Source organism: Gloeophyllum trabeum (genome assembly GCF_000344685.1).
Source record: "Gloeophyllum trabeum ATCC 11539 unplaced genomic scaffold GLOTRscaffold_00014, whole genome shotgun sequence".
NCBI lineage: Eukaryota > Fungi > Basidiomycota > Agaricomycetes > Gloeophyllales > Gloeophyllaceae > Gloeophyllum > Gloeophyllum trabeum.
Window position 1 is genome coordinate 1,000,897 of NW_006920423.1, and position 17,175 is coordinate 1,018,071.

Here is a 17,175-nt window from a genome sequence, read left to right on the forward strand (position 1 = left end):
TCTATCCCCCTCCCCCGAAGTCACACAGTCCGAGCACTTCAATCCTTTATATTCAAACTGATCGCCCCACACTCCCGCGCACTGCAGTGGCCTACTGCCCTGCCTATCTATTCCCTGTCTCTCGTCCTCATCTCCCGATCATCATTTCTCCCGAGTAGGGCCTCGTACCCTAAATCATGCAGCCCTGGCCGTTGGATCGCTGTCATCGTTTGCTATCCATGATGCATTGTGAAGTGTATTCTCTTCGTTACATCAGTGATTGCGCTCTCGTCTGCTGATTGCTCCGAGGTGCCTTGCGCAAGTTTATCCATGTTACGTACGCTTAGAAGTCTGTCTGTATTTACCACCTATGCCCTATGCAATTGCAATTTACTTGATGTCTCAGATGTAGAAGTACACTCGAGCTTGATGAATGCCCCACTGAGATCACACACGAGGAGGCATGTTTATTCGAATGACATGACGATGATCATACATCTGCAGCACAGAAGTACCGTTACACACAATATACACAGAGACATACTTTGGTGACTAGTACAGCTTCTCTACACCCCCTAGTCCATGTCACGGGATGGGCCAGGTTGGCCGCCATGCTTGCCTCGTGTCGCACTGCGAGGGCCACTCCTGACATGCTTGAAGAATGCATCCCTCCATTCACGGCGAACAGCCATCTTGCGTTGATAAGAGTCCCAGAGTCTCGCTATCTCGAGATCAAACCTGTTGAGTATGGAATGGGGCCCGTGAAGAGCGGGATCCGTTGGGTCGGCATTCAAGCAGTTGTAGTCGACGTAGATTCGTTCATTCAGGATGATGTGGCCATCCCCAATCTTGTTACCCAGCCTTCCATCCAGACCATGACCATCTTTGCTCCTGGCAGCAACTTCGTATGCTGACACCGCAAACGTTTGCGGTTGAGCACTAGGTTCAAAGAACTCGGGGTGATGACTGGACGTGAAAGGTTGCATGGCATATTCAGGCACGTCGTTCATGACGATGACCAGTCCTTGCCCCAGCATATCTTCGATCACATTCTGAACGGCCCCGAAGTCAAACTCCACGTCACTCGCACAAATCTGAACATTTGGTGCACGTAAGAGTAAGTGGTCGATATGGGCTTCCTTCGGGGTACCAAAAAAGTAGAACGGCATTGTTTTGGGATAGCTAGCATCAAGATGCTGCCCCTCCAAGGACTCCTCGACGAGGACCGTGATGTCAGAGACAGTGAACGTTGAAGAGAGATGCCAAATGCGATGGACCAAGTCAGGGTATCCTTGATCTAACACTGCATCAAAGGACCCCCCGGAGCGTAAGATGGAGTCGAGGGTGACAGATTCACTCGTAGTGAGGGTGAAGAACTTGGTGGGGTCTGTGCGAGCTCCCATATAGAGGTCCATAATGTCCTTAGGGAGGTGAGCTCTGACAATCGCGCGTTTCCTAGCATTGGCAGCCTCGAACATCGGAAGATAGACCAAGTATACGGGATCCGTGCCTTGAAGCAAGAAAGTGTGGCGATCCGGCGAAACCGTGTTGCGCCAACGGCAGTCCTTCCTCAAAGTTAGTATGAAGTACCAAGGTGCCGAATGGAACTGCTTACTGCTGAGATTTCTTGGGCGACCTTCTGGAATGCGTCGGCCAAGTTCCCAACAAAGTTACGGGCTGTGGGGAAAGGAGACATGCAGACATTGGCTAGGACATAAAGGTCCTCCGGCCCCTTGACACCCATCCTAGTTTTCAAGTTCGTGAGACATGCACCATACTCGTCCTGAGACAAACTCGTGGCCATGAGGATTATATCTCGTTCGTTCATGTTATCCGTCACTTTGAGGATGGAAAGCTTCTCGTAAATCCTCCGATTGAAGTAGTTTGCCTGGGCCACATCCATATTGAGCTCGTCTCCGAGGCGAAAATTGCAAGCGAAGGTGTTGATCATAAGGTCAGACCCCAATTGGCAGAGCAATTCGTAAGCCTCCTGATCTTGGACCAACTCGAGGTTCGGTCGATTGAGAATGGTTGCCCGAATCCTCTCCTTCTCCTTTTTGACGTCGCCTCCGTCCTTCTCTGCCGGGAGCATCTGCAGAGGCGTGACCTTGAACCCATCTGCGCCGCTGTCCATAGTCACCCAATGGCAATACATCTGCGAAGAACACAGCTATGAGAAACACCGACGCAGCGACAGAACCATATTTACCTTAGTCGCCGTCCAGACCGCTTCCCCGAGCAAAGTGTGGTAACCGCCCTCGGAAGGATGCAGTCCGATAACCTCATTGCTCATGAAAGTGGACACAGCCGCGGCGCCCGGTTTACTACAAAGTATTAAGATGACTGTTCAGAGAAGAGTTCTTGCCCCATGTGATCTGCACCGACCTTCCTTCAAGACCGTATACACCTATGCTTTCCACACCTCCCTGTTGTCCATCGAGGTATGGACTCGTCCATGTTACGAGGAACCTGGCGCGTTCGTCACGGTACACAAGGCCTCCGGCGGGATATGGGACGTAGCCGGATTTGTGTCTGCCCTACGTTGAGCCGTGCTGCAAAGGAGGTAACAATGGTACGTACGGGTCTATCGTGACAGAGTCCGCCAGCTTGAATAAATGAAACTGCTTGTTGGTATAATCCGAGAGCGGTATGGTACCAACAAACGCATTTTCTGGATCCGTCCTATAAACTGGCGGGGACCTCTTCATGGAGGCGAAGTAGCCACCCCAGGCAGCATCCACGTGGACCAGGAACGACAAACCTTTCTCCTGGTACTCGAATTTGAGACGCAGGATCTCAGATAACGGATCGACAGCGCCGTGCTCTGTGCTGCCGGCGATCGCGACGACGCAGTACACGGGTCGCTTCTCGCTCAGACAGGCGTTGAGACGCTTCCGCAGGTCTTCGGTGTCCAGGCGGGCTTGCAGATCGACGGCCACGCCGATGAGGTTCCCGGAACCTATTCCCGCTACAGCTGTTTGTTCCAAAGACCCACTCATGTGAGAGAGATCCGCGTCAACCAGGGAGTATGGACGCACCGGCGCCCTTGGGCCACGAATAGTGCTTCGTGCGAGAAACGAAATAGTGCGGCTGCAGTATGTCGTACTTCTGGATAAACGCGTCCTTGCCAACAGTCTGGATGTCGTACGCGTTCAGTGCACCTGCGATGAAATCGCTCGAGATGCCAAACTGCATCGTCAACTGCTCCGGCAAGCCGAGGACCGTTTCTGGCTTGAGGTTCAGCAGATCCCAGACGGAACAGTCCTTGAAAAATTTCACGTCGCCGACGCATGGCTGAACTCTGAAGGTATCGTAGGCGAAGGCCAGAGGCGGCGGCACTTCCGTTTCTTTCCCGTCGATTACCTTGAATTTGGACTCGGTCATGGCATCTTTGAGAGCCAGCGGATAGAACTTCATGTTCCGAGCTGTATCACAGATTCAGGGTTACCTTCAAATATCTTCTATGTTACGAGTACTCACCGACCCTGGACAGCGAGATATGTAAGTGAACGGAGACTCAAACGGAGAAAGAGGCTCGACTTACCACATGGACTCCAGATTCGCAACGGAACCGTCGCAAGTAATATGCCCTACCACGAGTTCATGATCAGAGTGCCATATAGTACGGGATGACCCGTCAACATACCCCAGCCAAAGGGCTCTTCGTCCGCAGAGCGTTTGTGTTGCGGGTTCCATGAGGCTATCTCCAGAGAATGGCGCTTGTATCCAAGCATTTCGCATAGCTGCTGTCCCACCTATAACCCCCGAGAGAAGTCAGGAAACGCACGAATCACAATGCCACGAAATTGGCAGACCTCCCATTCGAGCAGAGTGGTCACCGGGGACGCCTCCACAGCGACCTGACAGGGGCAGCCGCGCATTAGTACAAAACAATTTCTTGCGGACGAGTGGGTCGCACGTTGTTTTGATTGTAGAATAGACCGAGCATGTAACCGAGCACAGCAGGAACTGGAGAAGGCGTTAGAACGACGCATGTCCGATCCCAGGAAAGTAGGACATACGGGAGTTCTCATAAGACATGTGAGCCATATATCTGGGGGAGTAGAAGGGAACATTGTGATTTGACATGAATTCTGACAGTTTGCCTAGTAGCTCTTCGAGGTCTGCCATTCCGTTTCCGAAGGCTTCTGACGCGCGTATCCCCTTAGTGATTGAAGGCTATATGGAGTGTATGAGTCCTTGATCGAGATAGGAGTATGCGAATGAGACGTACAGCGTCGTTGGGGCCAAATAGTAAACGGCCCTTCTTCATGTCGTCCAAGATGATATGGAAGAATTTGGAGAAATAGTCAAGATTTTCAGCTTTGGGTCCGAGGAACCAGGAGCCGACGCGTTCGTGGTTCTCGTTGAACGAGGTGGTGATGCTTGCCATGGTGGATGCCTATCAATGCGAGGTTGGTCGTTCGTGGTTCATGAAGAGCAATGTGGTGACGGCTTTTATGTTCTGTCGAAAGAAAGGCGTAAGAACACCCAACGTCAGCACTGGAGAGCCTACTTGACAGCACGCAGCGTTGTGGTGCGTATGACTGTATTCACTTGTTGCAGCCGCACCGAAGATGGTATTCCATGGAAGAAGCAGCGGTCAAGCATCCAAATATAATGGCGAAAGTGGGGGATCACGTAGCACGTTCAACCGTGATCCGAATACTGGGGACACGAGTCCGATGAGTAAAATATACATAGGCAGTGATTGCCCACGAACCTCACGAGAACATCCCTTGACGTCCACAAGGAGTATCTGGCTACCGAAGTCCTGCCAGCTAGATGAATGGAAGGTGGCATAATTGTTACGTGTGCAGCGTAACGATGAACAAATGAGACTAGCATGTGAGCGGAAGCGCCAGGGAAAACCTCTGCTGAAAACAGTATCGAACGCGAGCGTTCCTCGAGCTTCAGTAAAGCCTCTTAAGTTTGATAATATTGGCGGTTCCCATGGAGAAAGACGGAGACCGCAGTGTAAGCACGCCGTTTTCATGCAGTCGGCATACCTAAGTATACCTACTGCATTTAATTATGCAGTTCAGTTCCAACCTGATGGAGAAGCGACAGCGTCGAATACGCCAGGGGAACATATATGCCGGAGAGTACCGGGTGAACTGGGCAGTTCGTTCTATGTGGCCAATGGGAAACTTGAGTGAGTTGGAGACTTGAAGGACATCGTTACGTACAGTCAATTAGCATGCAACAAATGTTAGTGCAAGATTTTCGGTTTTGAGGCCCTACAGCGACACATCGTCCAACGTAACATGCACACCAGCGAGCACCCTTCGTCGATTCCTTCGCGTTCCCGAAGGCTTGTGTACGTTCAGCTGGTTGCTTGCGCGTTAAAGACACCTGCAATGCCTTTCGGATAACAAGAGTTATACAAATTCGGGAAGTCCATGTCTGCAGCAAAAGGCCGGGGGGACTCGGGGAGATTGTAACAAGACTTGCGGTCGCATGCTTGTTGTCCTCAGTACCAGCTCATATGCTGTGCGTCGGGATCGAAACGAGAAGACGTGCCTGGCTATGGTTGGCCATCCCTGCCGCGTCCAGCTGGCAGTTGTGTCGGTGCACATGCCTGTCTCGCATTGGAATCCTCCAACAGAAGTGATCCAGCCTAGCTTCATATCCTGGCACTCTGTCGGCCGTTCTCTCAGCTCCTGTTCTGTGGTCCCAAGCTTCGACGATAGACTAGAGGACAATAGAGGCGTCCCGCTGCAAGTCAATCGCCGAAGCATAGGTCCACGAGCGTAGTACACGTGCACCGACTGGTAAATGTCTGCACCGAAAGGTACACCTAGCTATCCTGAACGTTTCCAAAATACAGTCTGATCAGCAGTCAATCGCCCGTTACCCACAAGTGATCGCGTCCATACCCACTGTACGCGATTTTGCAGGTAGACATTGGGTAGACTCTTAAGTCACTTACGAGACTCTGGAGAGCGCCGAGGGTCCGCAAACGCACGTGATCGCGTCCGACCGGCGGCGCCACAGGGGTTGCTCTGCCACACCCTGCTCTGCACCAGTCACAGTGGGCAGAAGCCAGCAGAAGCCTGACGAAAAATATTGCATACTCGAAGCCGAGTAGCAAGAATTTAAGGGGGAGTGCGTTAACAAAGCGAGGCCCTCGCGCTCCGTCGGGCTTTCGAACCCTCTCATCGTCCTGATGCCCCTGCTTTTCGATTCAAGTCCTCGTCCTCTTCGCCATAATTTCAAACATCTCCGTGTGCATCCCTAACCAATCATGTTGACATACTGGAGTTCGACAATTCAAAGGTCGGACGCCAGTATCATTATCCTCGCCTGCCAGACCCTCCTACCACCTCGCCGACGAGGAAGTAGCTGAATTGCTCAAGGAGGTTCCCGGGGATCACATTAAGGCTAGAACGTTGGTGCGTGAATATTCCCTGTTTTCTCCCATATCGCCATCATCTTACCCCTGCTGTTTTCAAACATCAGACTGGTTTGAACCGATCGAGGTATGCCTTGCAACACTCCTCTGCTGCTGTTCTTTCTACTAATCGATCAAATCCCAGGGTGCACCGAACTCTTCCCGCTGCCGCAAGAGGCTATCATTAGCGGCATTGTGATCACATTCGCGTCGTCCAACCCCTCCTTGCCATTGCCCGACCCCGATTACCTGCGCCTCCACGCGGCGTGCTGCCGAGTCGCCAACATGTCCGGGGTGTCTAATCCGCTTCACGAGATCGAGAGGAACATGAATTGCAACCCGATCCGGATGTCGAGTCAGCGCAGTATTCGAAGACGCTGGCCACGAAGCTAGAGCATATTTCGCTCGGGAAGGCCAGGTGAGTATGGGTGCTTGATGGTTATGTGTGCATATCCTGTAGTATTTCATTTTCGAGCTTCGAGTCCACACGAGCATAAGAGTAGATATGTAGCCACAAGAATAGTACAGTATCATCTTCGCATGTAATGATTTCCCCGTGTAATTCTACGAAGTAGTGAAAGCACTACGACTCACAGCTGGTAGCAGGATTGAAGCGCGAAGAGATATTTCGTGGCCACACCTGGCTTGTGAGGAACGACCATCGAGACGACGTCTGAGTCTCACATCCTCATGCCACATTCGTCGTCAGGTATAGATTGACAAGGAATCCACCCTTCTGCCTTCCACTGCCAATAAGACGTAGCCACTCTCTAAACAGACTAATCATTACAGTCCACAAGCCTGCGTACATACTTGTGAATATGGGTGGCTAGGATTAACTCTACTTGTTGCACCTGGCTGGTATCTAATACATTGCATGCACGGCGCGGGGCACGAGCCTGCTTTAAGTTAAAGGTATATCTTCAAACCTTCGGACAACAGAGATGGATATCTAGAAACAAGGTCCAGCCGCAGCGAGTGCCGGATCGTTGAGCGGGTCAGGCAGCCACCGCTATCATTGCCCTCTCCTTCTTCCCCTTCCTCCTCACGCTAGTGAATCTCCTCCACAGACCCCCTTTCCCCTTCTCCGTCTGCGCCACCTGCACAATTATCTCGGTCTTGGCAAACTCGACTTCCCCGCGCGCCCCGCGCACGACCGAGAACGCCTTCTCGGATCGCGTCCTCCGTACATTCGCGATCCGAGCTTCTGCGTCCCCTTGGAGGGTTGCTTTGTCCGAGTCGCGCGTCCTGCCCAAGTCTGATACCGCGGGTACGGGTGGGAGTGTCCGGCGGGCACCTTCCAGCGCGGCGAGCGCCTCCTCCCGCCCTCTCACCCGCCTCACTTCGCTGTCCTTCCTCTCACGGACCAACGCAGCGGGTGGGATAGCGGGAGGGGTCACGGGAGGAGGTTCGGAAGCCGCAGCCGCAGGAGCAGGCGACGCAGAGGCGGCGCGCCCGATCTTCCTCCTCACCCAACCGACCAACTTCCCTCCCTCCCCCTCGCCATACCCGAGCGTCGTCGGCTCGCTCTGCGTGCTCCCCAGCGAGCTGACGCTCCCGCTCGCGGCGCTGCCCAGACTCACCGCACTCCCGAGGCTGCCGGTGCTGCCGCTCACCTCGGACGTCCGCGAGGTATTGGACGCGGACCTGGCGAGCGCCGCGCCGGACTCGACTTCGGGCGGGGTGACTGTCAGCGTCGGCAGGCCCGCTCTCTCTCTTCCTCTTCCCTCCCTGTTGCATTCCCCATCTTCTTCGGTCCTTCCCCCAGCGGCACTCCGCATGCTCAGAGTGCTCGCACGTCGCACCCGCAGCCCCTCCGCGCTCGCCTTCTTCACGGGCATGACGACGCCGGTGCGCGCGAGGCCGAGGCGGGAAAACCGGGGAATCGATTCGTACGGATTCGAGAGGAGCCAGTCTGCGTTGGCAGACGAGGTACTGGGCACTCTTTCACGCGCTTGGGTGGCGGATGGGAACTTAGAGTGAGAGGACGAGGGACGAGCGTTCATAGGTGTGGATGAGAGAGGAGACGCCCCGTTCCTTGAAGGTAACGACGAGAACCGGTGGTTCGCCGGCCTGTCCCTGTTGCTGTGTATGTGTGCATTCGTCGCGGAGGACGACCGCGCCCACTCGGGTAGGGCAGGTACGTCCGGGACCTCTTTCTCCTTTCCTTTGGACTTGACGGTCGTGGGGAGGCTTGCAAAGCTGATTCGCTTCCCGAGTTTAGAGGTCGTTATAGATTCGGATGAGTGATCATGCGAGGAGAGGGAGGTCAGCGAAATCGATGTGGTGGTGGTGGTATACGAGGATGAGGTAGAGGTGGGCGAACCGCTTGACGAGCCCGGGCGCGAAGCGGTAGTGCTCGTATGCGAGCCGGAAGATGAGGTCTGTTTGTGCTCCTCATCTCCTTCCCTCTCCCCCTCATCGTGCTTCCCCCTGCCCTTCCCAAGTAGATCGCCGACACTCGCTATGCGTTTCCTGAGACTCTTCCGGTCCCCGTCCTGGTCTTCGGCATCATAGTCCTGGTTATCGGGAGACACCAAGGCGGGTCCCGCGAGCGGGCTGGAACGCAGCGGACGACCGAGGGTGTGTCGTCGCGGGTTGGGCGGGCGGTGCGAAGGGGAAGGGACGGGCATGGGCGGGAGGTAGGGGGAGAGTTGGCGAGTGGATGGTGAGCTGTACGCATGCATTGATTTGGGGCGGGGCTGGTGAAGTGTAAGTTAGAGACTAGCTATTCGTTGGATATGTGGAGATGCGAGGAAGCGGAAGCAACGAAGAATAAGGGAAGCAAAGGTTAAAGGGGATTACGAGGGTGCGGGGTAAGCGCGAAAGGAAGTGTCAAGTCTAAGTTTAAAGGAGGGGTGTTCGGCTTGCGGTGAGGAGGACACGAGGAAATTTGATGGAGGGTCCCGAGCAGAGCCCGAGACCGACATGACCAACACCACCGAGGGCGTACACGGCGCTTACTGTACGCACGCAAGGTGAAACACGAGAGTACTCACCGATCGGGGGGAGCGGACGTCATACGAGAGAGGCCGCGACATTTTGTGGATGTAGGTTTTACCGAGATGTGTGGTACAACGAGCGACTGGGTCGGGGTATATGGGCAATGGACGGGTCGGTGAAAGAGCGGTGGGGGAGGCAAGGGCGGACAGGCGTCAATATCTCAAAGACGGCCGGACTATTATAAGGCGCACGGCCAGCGGCTATGTCCTGACAACCTGAATGGTATGATACAGATTAGATTAGTTGGACAGCGATAATGAAATGGACGTGCCAAGCTCGAGGCAAATCCCTTCTCTTGTCTGCTTTACCTCGTTCGACGTCGTGGCCTCCTTCCTCGTCGTATATCCACTGCGGGCAAAGGGATATAAACGCCAGGCTCCTCGGGGAGCATCGCCGCCGTGGCCAGCGTCCCGCCAGTGCAGACTGGCCAGGACAGGCCGCGCAGTGATAACGTCAGATGAAGTCCCTGTCAGATCGAAGATGCCGACTCCGAACCCAAGATCTCATCGGTCGGCACCGCCAGTACGGTTTGACCGTGCCTGGTCTTGAGTTCGAATCCCTCGGAGAGCAAAGGTCAACGTGAGCGATGAACGTAGAGTGCGTAACCTCTTCTATCCTGTTGTCCTAGATAATGGATTGCTCTTGGCCAAAAAATTACTACAAATTCTAACGAAGGCTGAGGAATATTAGCAAAATTTGAAAGGGCGAGTGACTGACTAGAAGACGGCCGAAGCAATACCTTAGGCCGTGGGACTAGCAGAAAGTCGACGACATCTTGTAGCCAAGATAGCCACAGTGAGAGGGGAAGAGAAAGGTGTGTATGGGCAGGCAGCGAAGCGGCGCTGCCTTTATATGCGAGCGACGATAACATTGACCTTTTCACAGAAGTTCCGATCCTCAGCCACAGTTCCCAACTAGGCTTGCCTACTACCGGTTTAGGGATAAGAACTTAAGAAGAAGTATTTGACGCAATCACAGAATATAAATAAAACATGTCGTAAGCAGGTAATCGCTCTGCTGTCAGCGTTAGCGTCAAACTGTCCAAATATGACCTCGCCATTTCCTCTTTGGGCTTCCCTTCCTCCGGGTCTGCTGCGTACTTAGACAGGCCGCGGCAAGCCTGCCTGCTTTCGTGTCGGAGGATTAGCATAATCCTATCAATGAGCCCCGTGGCTAGCGCACTGGCGAAATCATCGGAATACACAAAAACCTCCGTCGAACGCGAGTGGTGCTATGAAGGGCTGTTTGGTCTAGATGTGTCTTAGCAGTTGCTGGAAATAACACTACGGAAGTGGCAACTGTCCGGCCATGCTCTTCATGCTCGAGCATCCTTCGGCTCAATATTCCAAATTCATGTCTATATGATAATTTCCTGTCTTTTTTCTCAGGAACCGGCCTTCAAGTTCCCAAGGCGTCTTGATCGATATTTTGTACCAATTTGTTCTGGACAAACATAGGCTCGCCGGCAACTTACAATAGGTACAGCCCCAGTTTGCCACTATAGCAGGTGGTTCCGAACCACCCAGTCCTTTTTTGTACCATTTTGCACCCCAATCTCACCCGATTTCCAGTCAAGATCGTGATATTCCTAATAGCATACAGGCTCCTGCGCGCAACGCAAATGCACCGATTTCGGGAAAGCCGATGTACTGAGTAGGATAAGCCAACAGCCAGGATGTCATCGTCTTTGTACCTACGAGGTACGGCACCAACCGTCGTCCACCCAGAGGCTCTTAGGGCCCGTTCGGAACGCTGATTAAGCCTTGGCTTACCCGCCAAAAATGAAGCCAATGGCTAAGGGTTGGCTTCGGATCACGAAGCGAAGCTAAGGGTGTGTTTGGGAACGTTCTGCTTAGCCCCAAATTTCCTGTCACGTTGCATCACACAGTCTGCTTTTTTAGTGGTGGGAAGATGTGTCGATTTGTGTCATGCTTATGCCACTCAGCTTCGAGCACCTCTAGCTCCGGCTTTCTGAAGCTAAGCCAACACCAAACCAAAGCTTAACCAATGATCCGAACAGGCCCTTAGCCCGCTGCCTAGGCAGAGCTTGTGAACTCGGTGACTTTAATTGGCCTCAGTATACCGGGCAGAGGTCCTGCTGATGCATCCTTCATGATACCATTGTTACCTCAATTCCGCGCCCCCGCACCTCGCCCCCTTCAAAACTGGAGTGACCGATTCTACATTTTATGAATTAGGTAAAGACCACATTCCCGAAAACCGTAAGCTGGAACAATGCCATGGGCATGGTTCTTCAAATTTATTGGAGATACCGCTACTACAGTATCATGCAAGTTTGATCATCCTCGTAAAAAGATGGATTATATTGAGCGTATTGTTTGGTTACTTCTTGTATAGGTTTGAATTTGCCAGAAATCAACCATCCACAGTTGATATGCAGCCACTGCCACAATGCCACATCGTGAGAGCCACGCTCATGTGACGAGTCACGAGTCACGTACTCCTGTCACGGCGCGTCAGGCCGCCTTGTACACAGAGCCCTACTTACAGGCTCTCTGTCCTCTGTCTCCGTCGGTCTCCTGCAAGATGTCGGACTCGTGTAAACCTGTAAGTCGAATATGCGTATTGCTCTTTTCTGACTGAAGGACCTTGTTAGCATCATGACTGGTTCACAGCGTTCCTCACGAGCGGGCTATGTGTCGGGCTCATTATCTCCTATTTACCCCAGGTGGGCAACATTCTCAGTATCTCTGTGGGATAGACCAGTCTGATGAATGGATGGAAATTGCGCAGCACTTCAGGATTATCCTGACCAAGTCGAGCGAGGGCTTCAGCCCGTGGTTCCTGCTCCTTGGCAGCACCTCCGCCGCGTCTGGCATGCTGAACATGTGAGGCTCCCCCCTCTCTCTGCCGGGAATTGCGCTTGAGAGGATGGAATGATGCTAGGGTGGTCATGCAGTGGAGCATAATGCGATGTTGTCGATATGTCGTGCGTGCTCTTGCAGCTCTCCTTTCGATACGGTTGCAGAGTACGCGGACAGGGCTTCGGCAGCTGTCTGGAGATGACCGCGGGGGTATTCCAGGTCTTCCTGCAGTGGTCCATGTTCACGATAATGTATGTTCGTTTCTTCCAGTCTCGCTGCGACTTGCGTGTATGACCTCGCGGCTCGAAGTCTAGTCCTTTACATGGTATACTACCCTCCGCATAAAAAGTACGCCGAGGTAGATGTGGACGCACACGATAGCAGGCCGCCACAGCACGTCAAGACGAGTATCAAGAGCGACGAGTGGCGTCTCTCTATCACCCTTGCATGGGTCGTGTTTATCCACATGTTCGTCATTCACTCCCCTCTCTCGTCCGCTAAGTTAGGTGACACAAGTACTTATCCCAGTGTCCTCATTACCTTCATCACCTTTGCGCTCCTGATAACCACCCCACTCCCCCCATCGACCTCCGGCGTGCCCCTGCCCCCGCACATCGAGCTCTGGGCGACGTTCCTGGGCGTCGCGTCCGCGGGGCTCGCCGCGGTCCAGTACGCGCCACAGATAGTGCACACGTACAGGATGAAGCTGGTCGGCGCGCTGAGCATACCCATGATGTGCATACAGAGCCCGGGAGCGGTGTTGATGGTACTGTCTATTGCGTTACGGTGAGTGCAATGCCCTCGTCTGAGAGTTTACTTGCTGAGAGCCTGATAACCATGCAGGCCGGGAACGAACTGGACTAGTAAGTGCAACAGCGCTCGGTGAAATGAGGGTGCAGGGGAGACTCACGCCCGTCCCGCAGGCTGGATCACGTTCGCCGTCGCGGGGATCATGCAGGGCACCCTACTCGTGATGTGCATCATCTGGAAGTTCCGCCAGCGCAGACTCGGGATCGATGACTTTGGGGAGCCGCTCGAGCCGCGGTCCGGGGAGAGCGCAGGTGAGAATGAGAACGAGTCGCCGGTGCCGGTGACGAGGCGCGCAACGGACGTGCCCCTTGCGGTGGAGAGCGCTGTGGAGGAGGATGTCAGGGCAGGGTCGGTGTATGAGGAGCGGGTGGGCGAGGAGACGCCGTTACTCAAGGGTACAAAGGAGGAGCACGAGGGGGGTTGGTTGGCTTGGTTCAAGAGGAAGTGAAGTTGCCCTCTCCCCCGTGACCCCCTTCTCTCGCATCGCTTCAAATTTGGAAATATGCTATCTACCCCGGACGTCTACTTACAATATCCTAATCACGACATTGTTGCTTCCGTTTGCTATACGTCTACTCCCGCGCATGAGGATTCTGTTATACCTGCCACCGATACGCCACTTTAAACAAGTGCTTTCGGCTATTGCCGCAGCACTACCCTCCCCTTGACCATGGCCAGCTTAATTGCAATACTCGACCTCAAAGGCAAGCCGCTTATTACACGAACGTACCGCGATGACGTACCGACGTCGTATATTGAGCGGTTTATGCCCATCGTGCTGGACATCGAGGAGGAGGGCCAGCAGGTTACGCCGTGTTTCTCGAGGGAGGGCGTGAATTACATGCATATCCGACATTCGAATCTGTACCGTGAGCTGTTTATGCTCTCTGTTTGCTAGTACGCGTTTTGAAACCTGGATATGCGGGATGTAGTGCTGGCCTTGTCAAAACGAAACTCGAACGCGGCGGAGATCATCATATTCCTGCACAGACTGGTGTCGGTGCTGACCGAGTACTTCAAGGAGCTCGAGGAGGAATCTATCCGGGACAACTTTGTGATTATATATGAGCTTATGGACGAGATGATGGACTTCGGGTATCCGCAGACGACGGAGAGTAAGATTCTGCAAGAGTATGTCTTCTATCCATTTCCCATCGTCCTTTCCTTTCTTGCGACGTGCCATGTGAGACGAGCTAACATTTGGTGCGTACAGGTACATTACACAGGAGAGTCACAAACTGGAGGTACAGGTGCGCCCACCGATGGCGGTCACAAACGCGGTCTCGTGGCGCACGGAGGGGATCCGATACCGGAAGAATGAAGTGTTCCTGGACGTTATCGAGAGCGTGAACCTGCTTGTGAACGCAAACGGCAATGTTGTGCGCTCTGAGATCTTGGGCGCGGTCAAGATGAAGTGCTACCTCTCCGGCATGCCCGAGCTACGGCTAGGACTTAATGACAAAGTCATGTTCGAAACCACCGGGCGAAGTGCGCGTCTCGCTCCTTCCTCCCCTCGTCCTTCACTAACCCAGTCCCACAGCATCCCGCGGGAAAGCGATTGAGATGGAGGACGTCAAGTTCCACCAGTGCGTGCGGCTGTCGCGGTTCGAGAACGATCGCACAATCTCGTTCATCCCTCCCGACGGCGAGTTTGAGCTCATGTCTTACCGCCTCTCAACGCCCGTGAAGCCGCTGATTTGGGTCGAGGCCGCCGTGGAGAGCCACAAGGGCAGCAGGATCGAGTACATGGTCAAGTGCAAGGCGCAGTTCAAGCGGCGGAGCACGGCGAATAATGTCGAGATTTACGTGCCGGTTCCGGACGATGCAGATAGCCCCAAGTTCAGGGTGAGTGGGTTGACTGACAGGATGTGGGGCGGTCGCTCATGGGATGTAGGCGTCGACGGGGAGCGTGCAATACGCGCCGGACAAATCGTGTTTCGTGTGGAAGATCAAGCAGCTGGGTGGAGCGCGTGAGTTCCTCATGCGCGCGCACTTTGGACTGCCGAGTGTACGGGCAGGTGGGCACCCCTTCAATTCGTGCTGGGCTGCTGGCTCACCCGCCGCCCTCTAGAGCAAGACGCGGAGAAGCGGGCACCAATCACGGTAAAATTCGAGATCCCTTACTTCACTGTGTCAGGGATCCAGGTGCGGTACTTGAAGATTGTGGAGAAGAGCGGGTACCAGGCACTGCCCTGGGTACGGTATATCACGCAAAATGGGGACGATTATAGGTGTGTTGTGCTATCGTCGGTGTCTGTCTGCGTGATGACTGACCAAGGGGTGCACAGTTTGCGGACGGCAATTGAGAAGGGAAGCGCCCCTATTGTACCCATGTAAATGTAATTGTGCTGTTGGATACTGGATTTATTAGGGTTTGTTACCCTCCGATCTGCGGTGGACCCCGGCATAAGGCCTTGTTCTGAATCCGGGACATACTGCACGGAACTTAGAACCCACTCTTCAGGGTGTAATACCCTCGGATGCTGCGGGGGACTCAAAAGCCCACCGTGAGAAACTCCACGACGTGTGCCACATTCTGCCACAACAGAGAATCGAGCGTCTCTTGCTCTCCAAGTATTTTCACGTAAACGCACTCTATAATGACACCCCGGTATGATTTGGCGTGCTACTTCTTTATAGCTCTTCTCCGTCCAGAAGAGAGAACCATTGTTTTAGACATGGACCCTACGCGCCGTGTGGACTCGATCACCGACGTGATCAAAGTAAAGACGGACCTTCCAAAGTCAAAACTCAAAGCTATCAGGTTCTTTAAGGTGAGCCTCTCTCTGGGGCACACGCTCTCACTTCCAGGTCTCTCACAAGGGATCAGCCCAGCGGCCTCTCCTTCGATGCACAGGAGGATCAGGTGGAACGGTGGCTCCAGTAGCATCTCGAGGACAGATTGGACGCAATGCATCGACTTCGCCTTATATGGCCCGGCGGAAGTAGCGATACGGAGTTTGATGTGATTGCGGTGGATTAAACGGGTCTGTCCGCCCGAAGTCCAAGATATCTAACCCTTTTGTCTGACGGCCTTACCCAGAGCTTGACAGTGTGTTCCAAGTTTCCCCTTTAACCTCCCAACTGACTGTACCCGTGCAGTTCTCCGGACATTCCGGAAATCACTGATCTCGATATCCGCAAGCGTATCATTACGGCTATCAGGGGTACGTTGTAGTATTGCGTTGGCGTCGCGGTTACTGACATGACTTTTGTAGCTCATAAGCTATATTTGCAATCCATTGCTGAAGTCCCAAAGCCATCTGTTGCCGCACAACACCCCGAAACGTTGTACTCTGGCAAAGTGACTGCCTTGGCAGGAAGACCTGTTGTGTCGGAAAATCTGGAAAAGACTGATAAGCCCTGACAGAACCTGACGGACTGATCAGGCATTATAATGTTATGTTTCAAGGGTGATAAGCCCTTATCAGGTGTTGTCAGGTTTAGCTTAGGTAGGGGCTTCTGGCGGTGCTGTAATATCTGTAGTAGATCCTGTACGTCGGAAACATCTTGAAATACGGTCGCAGCCTTTACACGGATTTAGTGTCTTAAAGGTGGCATGTCGACTACGGTAGCATTATAGCCTAAGTCTAAAGCTATGGTGAAATCTACAGGAGCCGTACGTCAGAGGACGTGAGCGCAAGCGACGGTATCCGAGTCCAGTCATTATGAGTCGCCCGGTAAGGCAGTATGCATGATGTATATATGCCAATTTGGGACCTACACAGTTATTGTTGCATAGTGTAGTAGTTATATCGTTAGTCTTCATATATATCATTGTTCATCTCAAGGCCGCTCGTTCGAATCGAAGTCGAAGTACTTGTATTAGTGACGTCTTAGATAGACACTAAGATAGTGGTGTCGATGACCTTCGGGTGGCGTGAGTGGCTCTTCCTTTTGTAATTTCTGGGACCCATGGCCTATCTGGGCTTATCATTCCTTATAATGGCTTGTAAACCCTGTCAGGCCTGATCAGCCTGACGGAGGCTTATACGCGCTTTTCGATCATTTCTGAACCCGATAACTCTCCTCGAACCTGATTAACTTATCAGTGCATTATCTGGCATTGTATAGCAATATCAGGCTTTTCTGATTTTTCCGACATGCGAACTATGGGCCACCGAATTCGCGATTTAACAGGCATCTTGCTCACCTTGCTCACGA

At 53.3% G+C, this 17,175-nt stretch overlaps 5 protein-coding genes across 5 annotated transcripts; 3 read left to right on the forward strand and 2 right to left on the reverse strand.

Moving 5' to 3' along the window:
• Positions 1-554: 554 nt before the first annotated feature.
• On the reverse strand, positions 555-4,372 carry GLOTRDRAFT_123072 (PLP-dependent transferase; the record flags this gene model as incomplete). The annotated part of the gene is made up of 13 exons (XM_007871651.1): positions 555-1,544; positions 1,595-2,134; positions 2,189-2,303; positions 2,365-2,511; positions 2,560-2,953; positions 3,018-3,404; positions 3,460-3,464; positions 3,524-3,569; positions 3,626-3,734; positions 3,795-3,839; positions 3,899-3,948; positions 4,002-4,158; positions 4,214-4,372. The coding sequence occupies 13 exons, from the start codon at positions 4,370-4,372 to the stop codon at positions 555-557; spliced, it is 3,144 nt and encodes a 1,047-aa protein (XP_007869842.1).
• Positions 4,373-5,191: 819 nt separating this feature from the next.
• GLOTRDRAFT_96189 (uncharacterized protein) lies at positions 5,192-9,414 on the reverse strand (the record flags this gene model as incomplete). The annotated part of the gene is made up of 8 exons (XM_007871652.1): positions 5,192-5,219; positions 5,255-5,334; positions 5,460-5,673; positions 5,948-6,216; positions 6,623-6,762; positions 6,968-7,060; positions 7,446-9,075; positions 9,373-9,414. The coding sequence occupies 8 exons, from the start codon at positions 9,412-9,414 to the stop codon at positions 5,192-5,194; spliced, it is 2,496 nt and encodes an 831-aa protein (XP_007869843.1).
• A 2,477-nt stretch (positions 9,415-11,891) lies between these two features.
• On the forward strand, positions 11,892-13,592 carry GLOTRDRAFT_112366 (uncharacterized protein). The gene is made up of 9 exons (XM_007871653.1): positions 11,892-11,944; positions 11,994-12,065; positions 12,131-12,225; positions 12,284-12,326; positions 12,379-12,452; positions 12,511-12,669; positions 12,730-12,987; positions 13,045-13,064; positions 13,125-13,592. Exons 1-9 carry the CDS (start codon positions 11,924-11,926, stop codon positions 13,457-13,459), a joined length of 1,077 nt encoding a protein of 358 aa, XP_007869844.1. The 5' UTR covers positions 11,892-11,923; the 3' UTR covers positions 13,460-13,592.
• Positions 13,593-13,659: 67 nt separating this feature from the next.
• GLOTRDRAFT_140882 (clathrin adaptor, mu subunit) lies at positions 13,660-15,394 on the forward strand. Its single transcript, XM_007871654.1, has 7 exons — positions 13,660-13,880; positions 13,944-14,142; positions 14,225-14,499; positions 14,552-14,856; positions 14,906-15,029; positions 15,083-15,242; positions 15,300-15,394. The coding sequence occupies exons 1-7, from the start codon at positions 13,682-13,684 to the stop codon at positions 15,346-15,348; spliced, it is 1,311 nt and encodes a 436-aa protein (XP_007869845.1). The 5' UTR covers positions 13,660-13,681; the 3' UTR covers positions 15,349-15,394.
• A 295-nt stretch (positions 15,395-15,689) lies between these two features.
• GLOTRDRAFT_132790 (uncharacterized protein) lies at positions 15,690-15,898 on the forward strand (the record flags this gene model as incomplete). The annotated part of the gene is made up of 2 exons (XM_007871655.1): positions 15,690-15,785; positions 15,842-15,898. 2 exons carry the CDS (start codon positions 15,690-15,692, stop codon positions 15,896-15,898), a joined length of 153 nt encoding a protein of 50 aa, XP_007869846.1.
• Between the last annotated feature and the right edge of the window lie 1,277 nt (positions 15,899-17,175).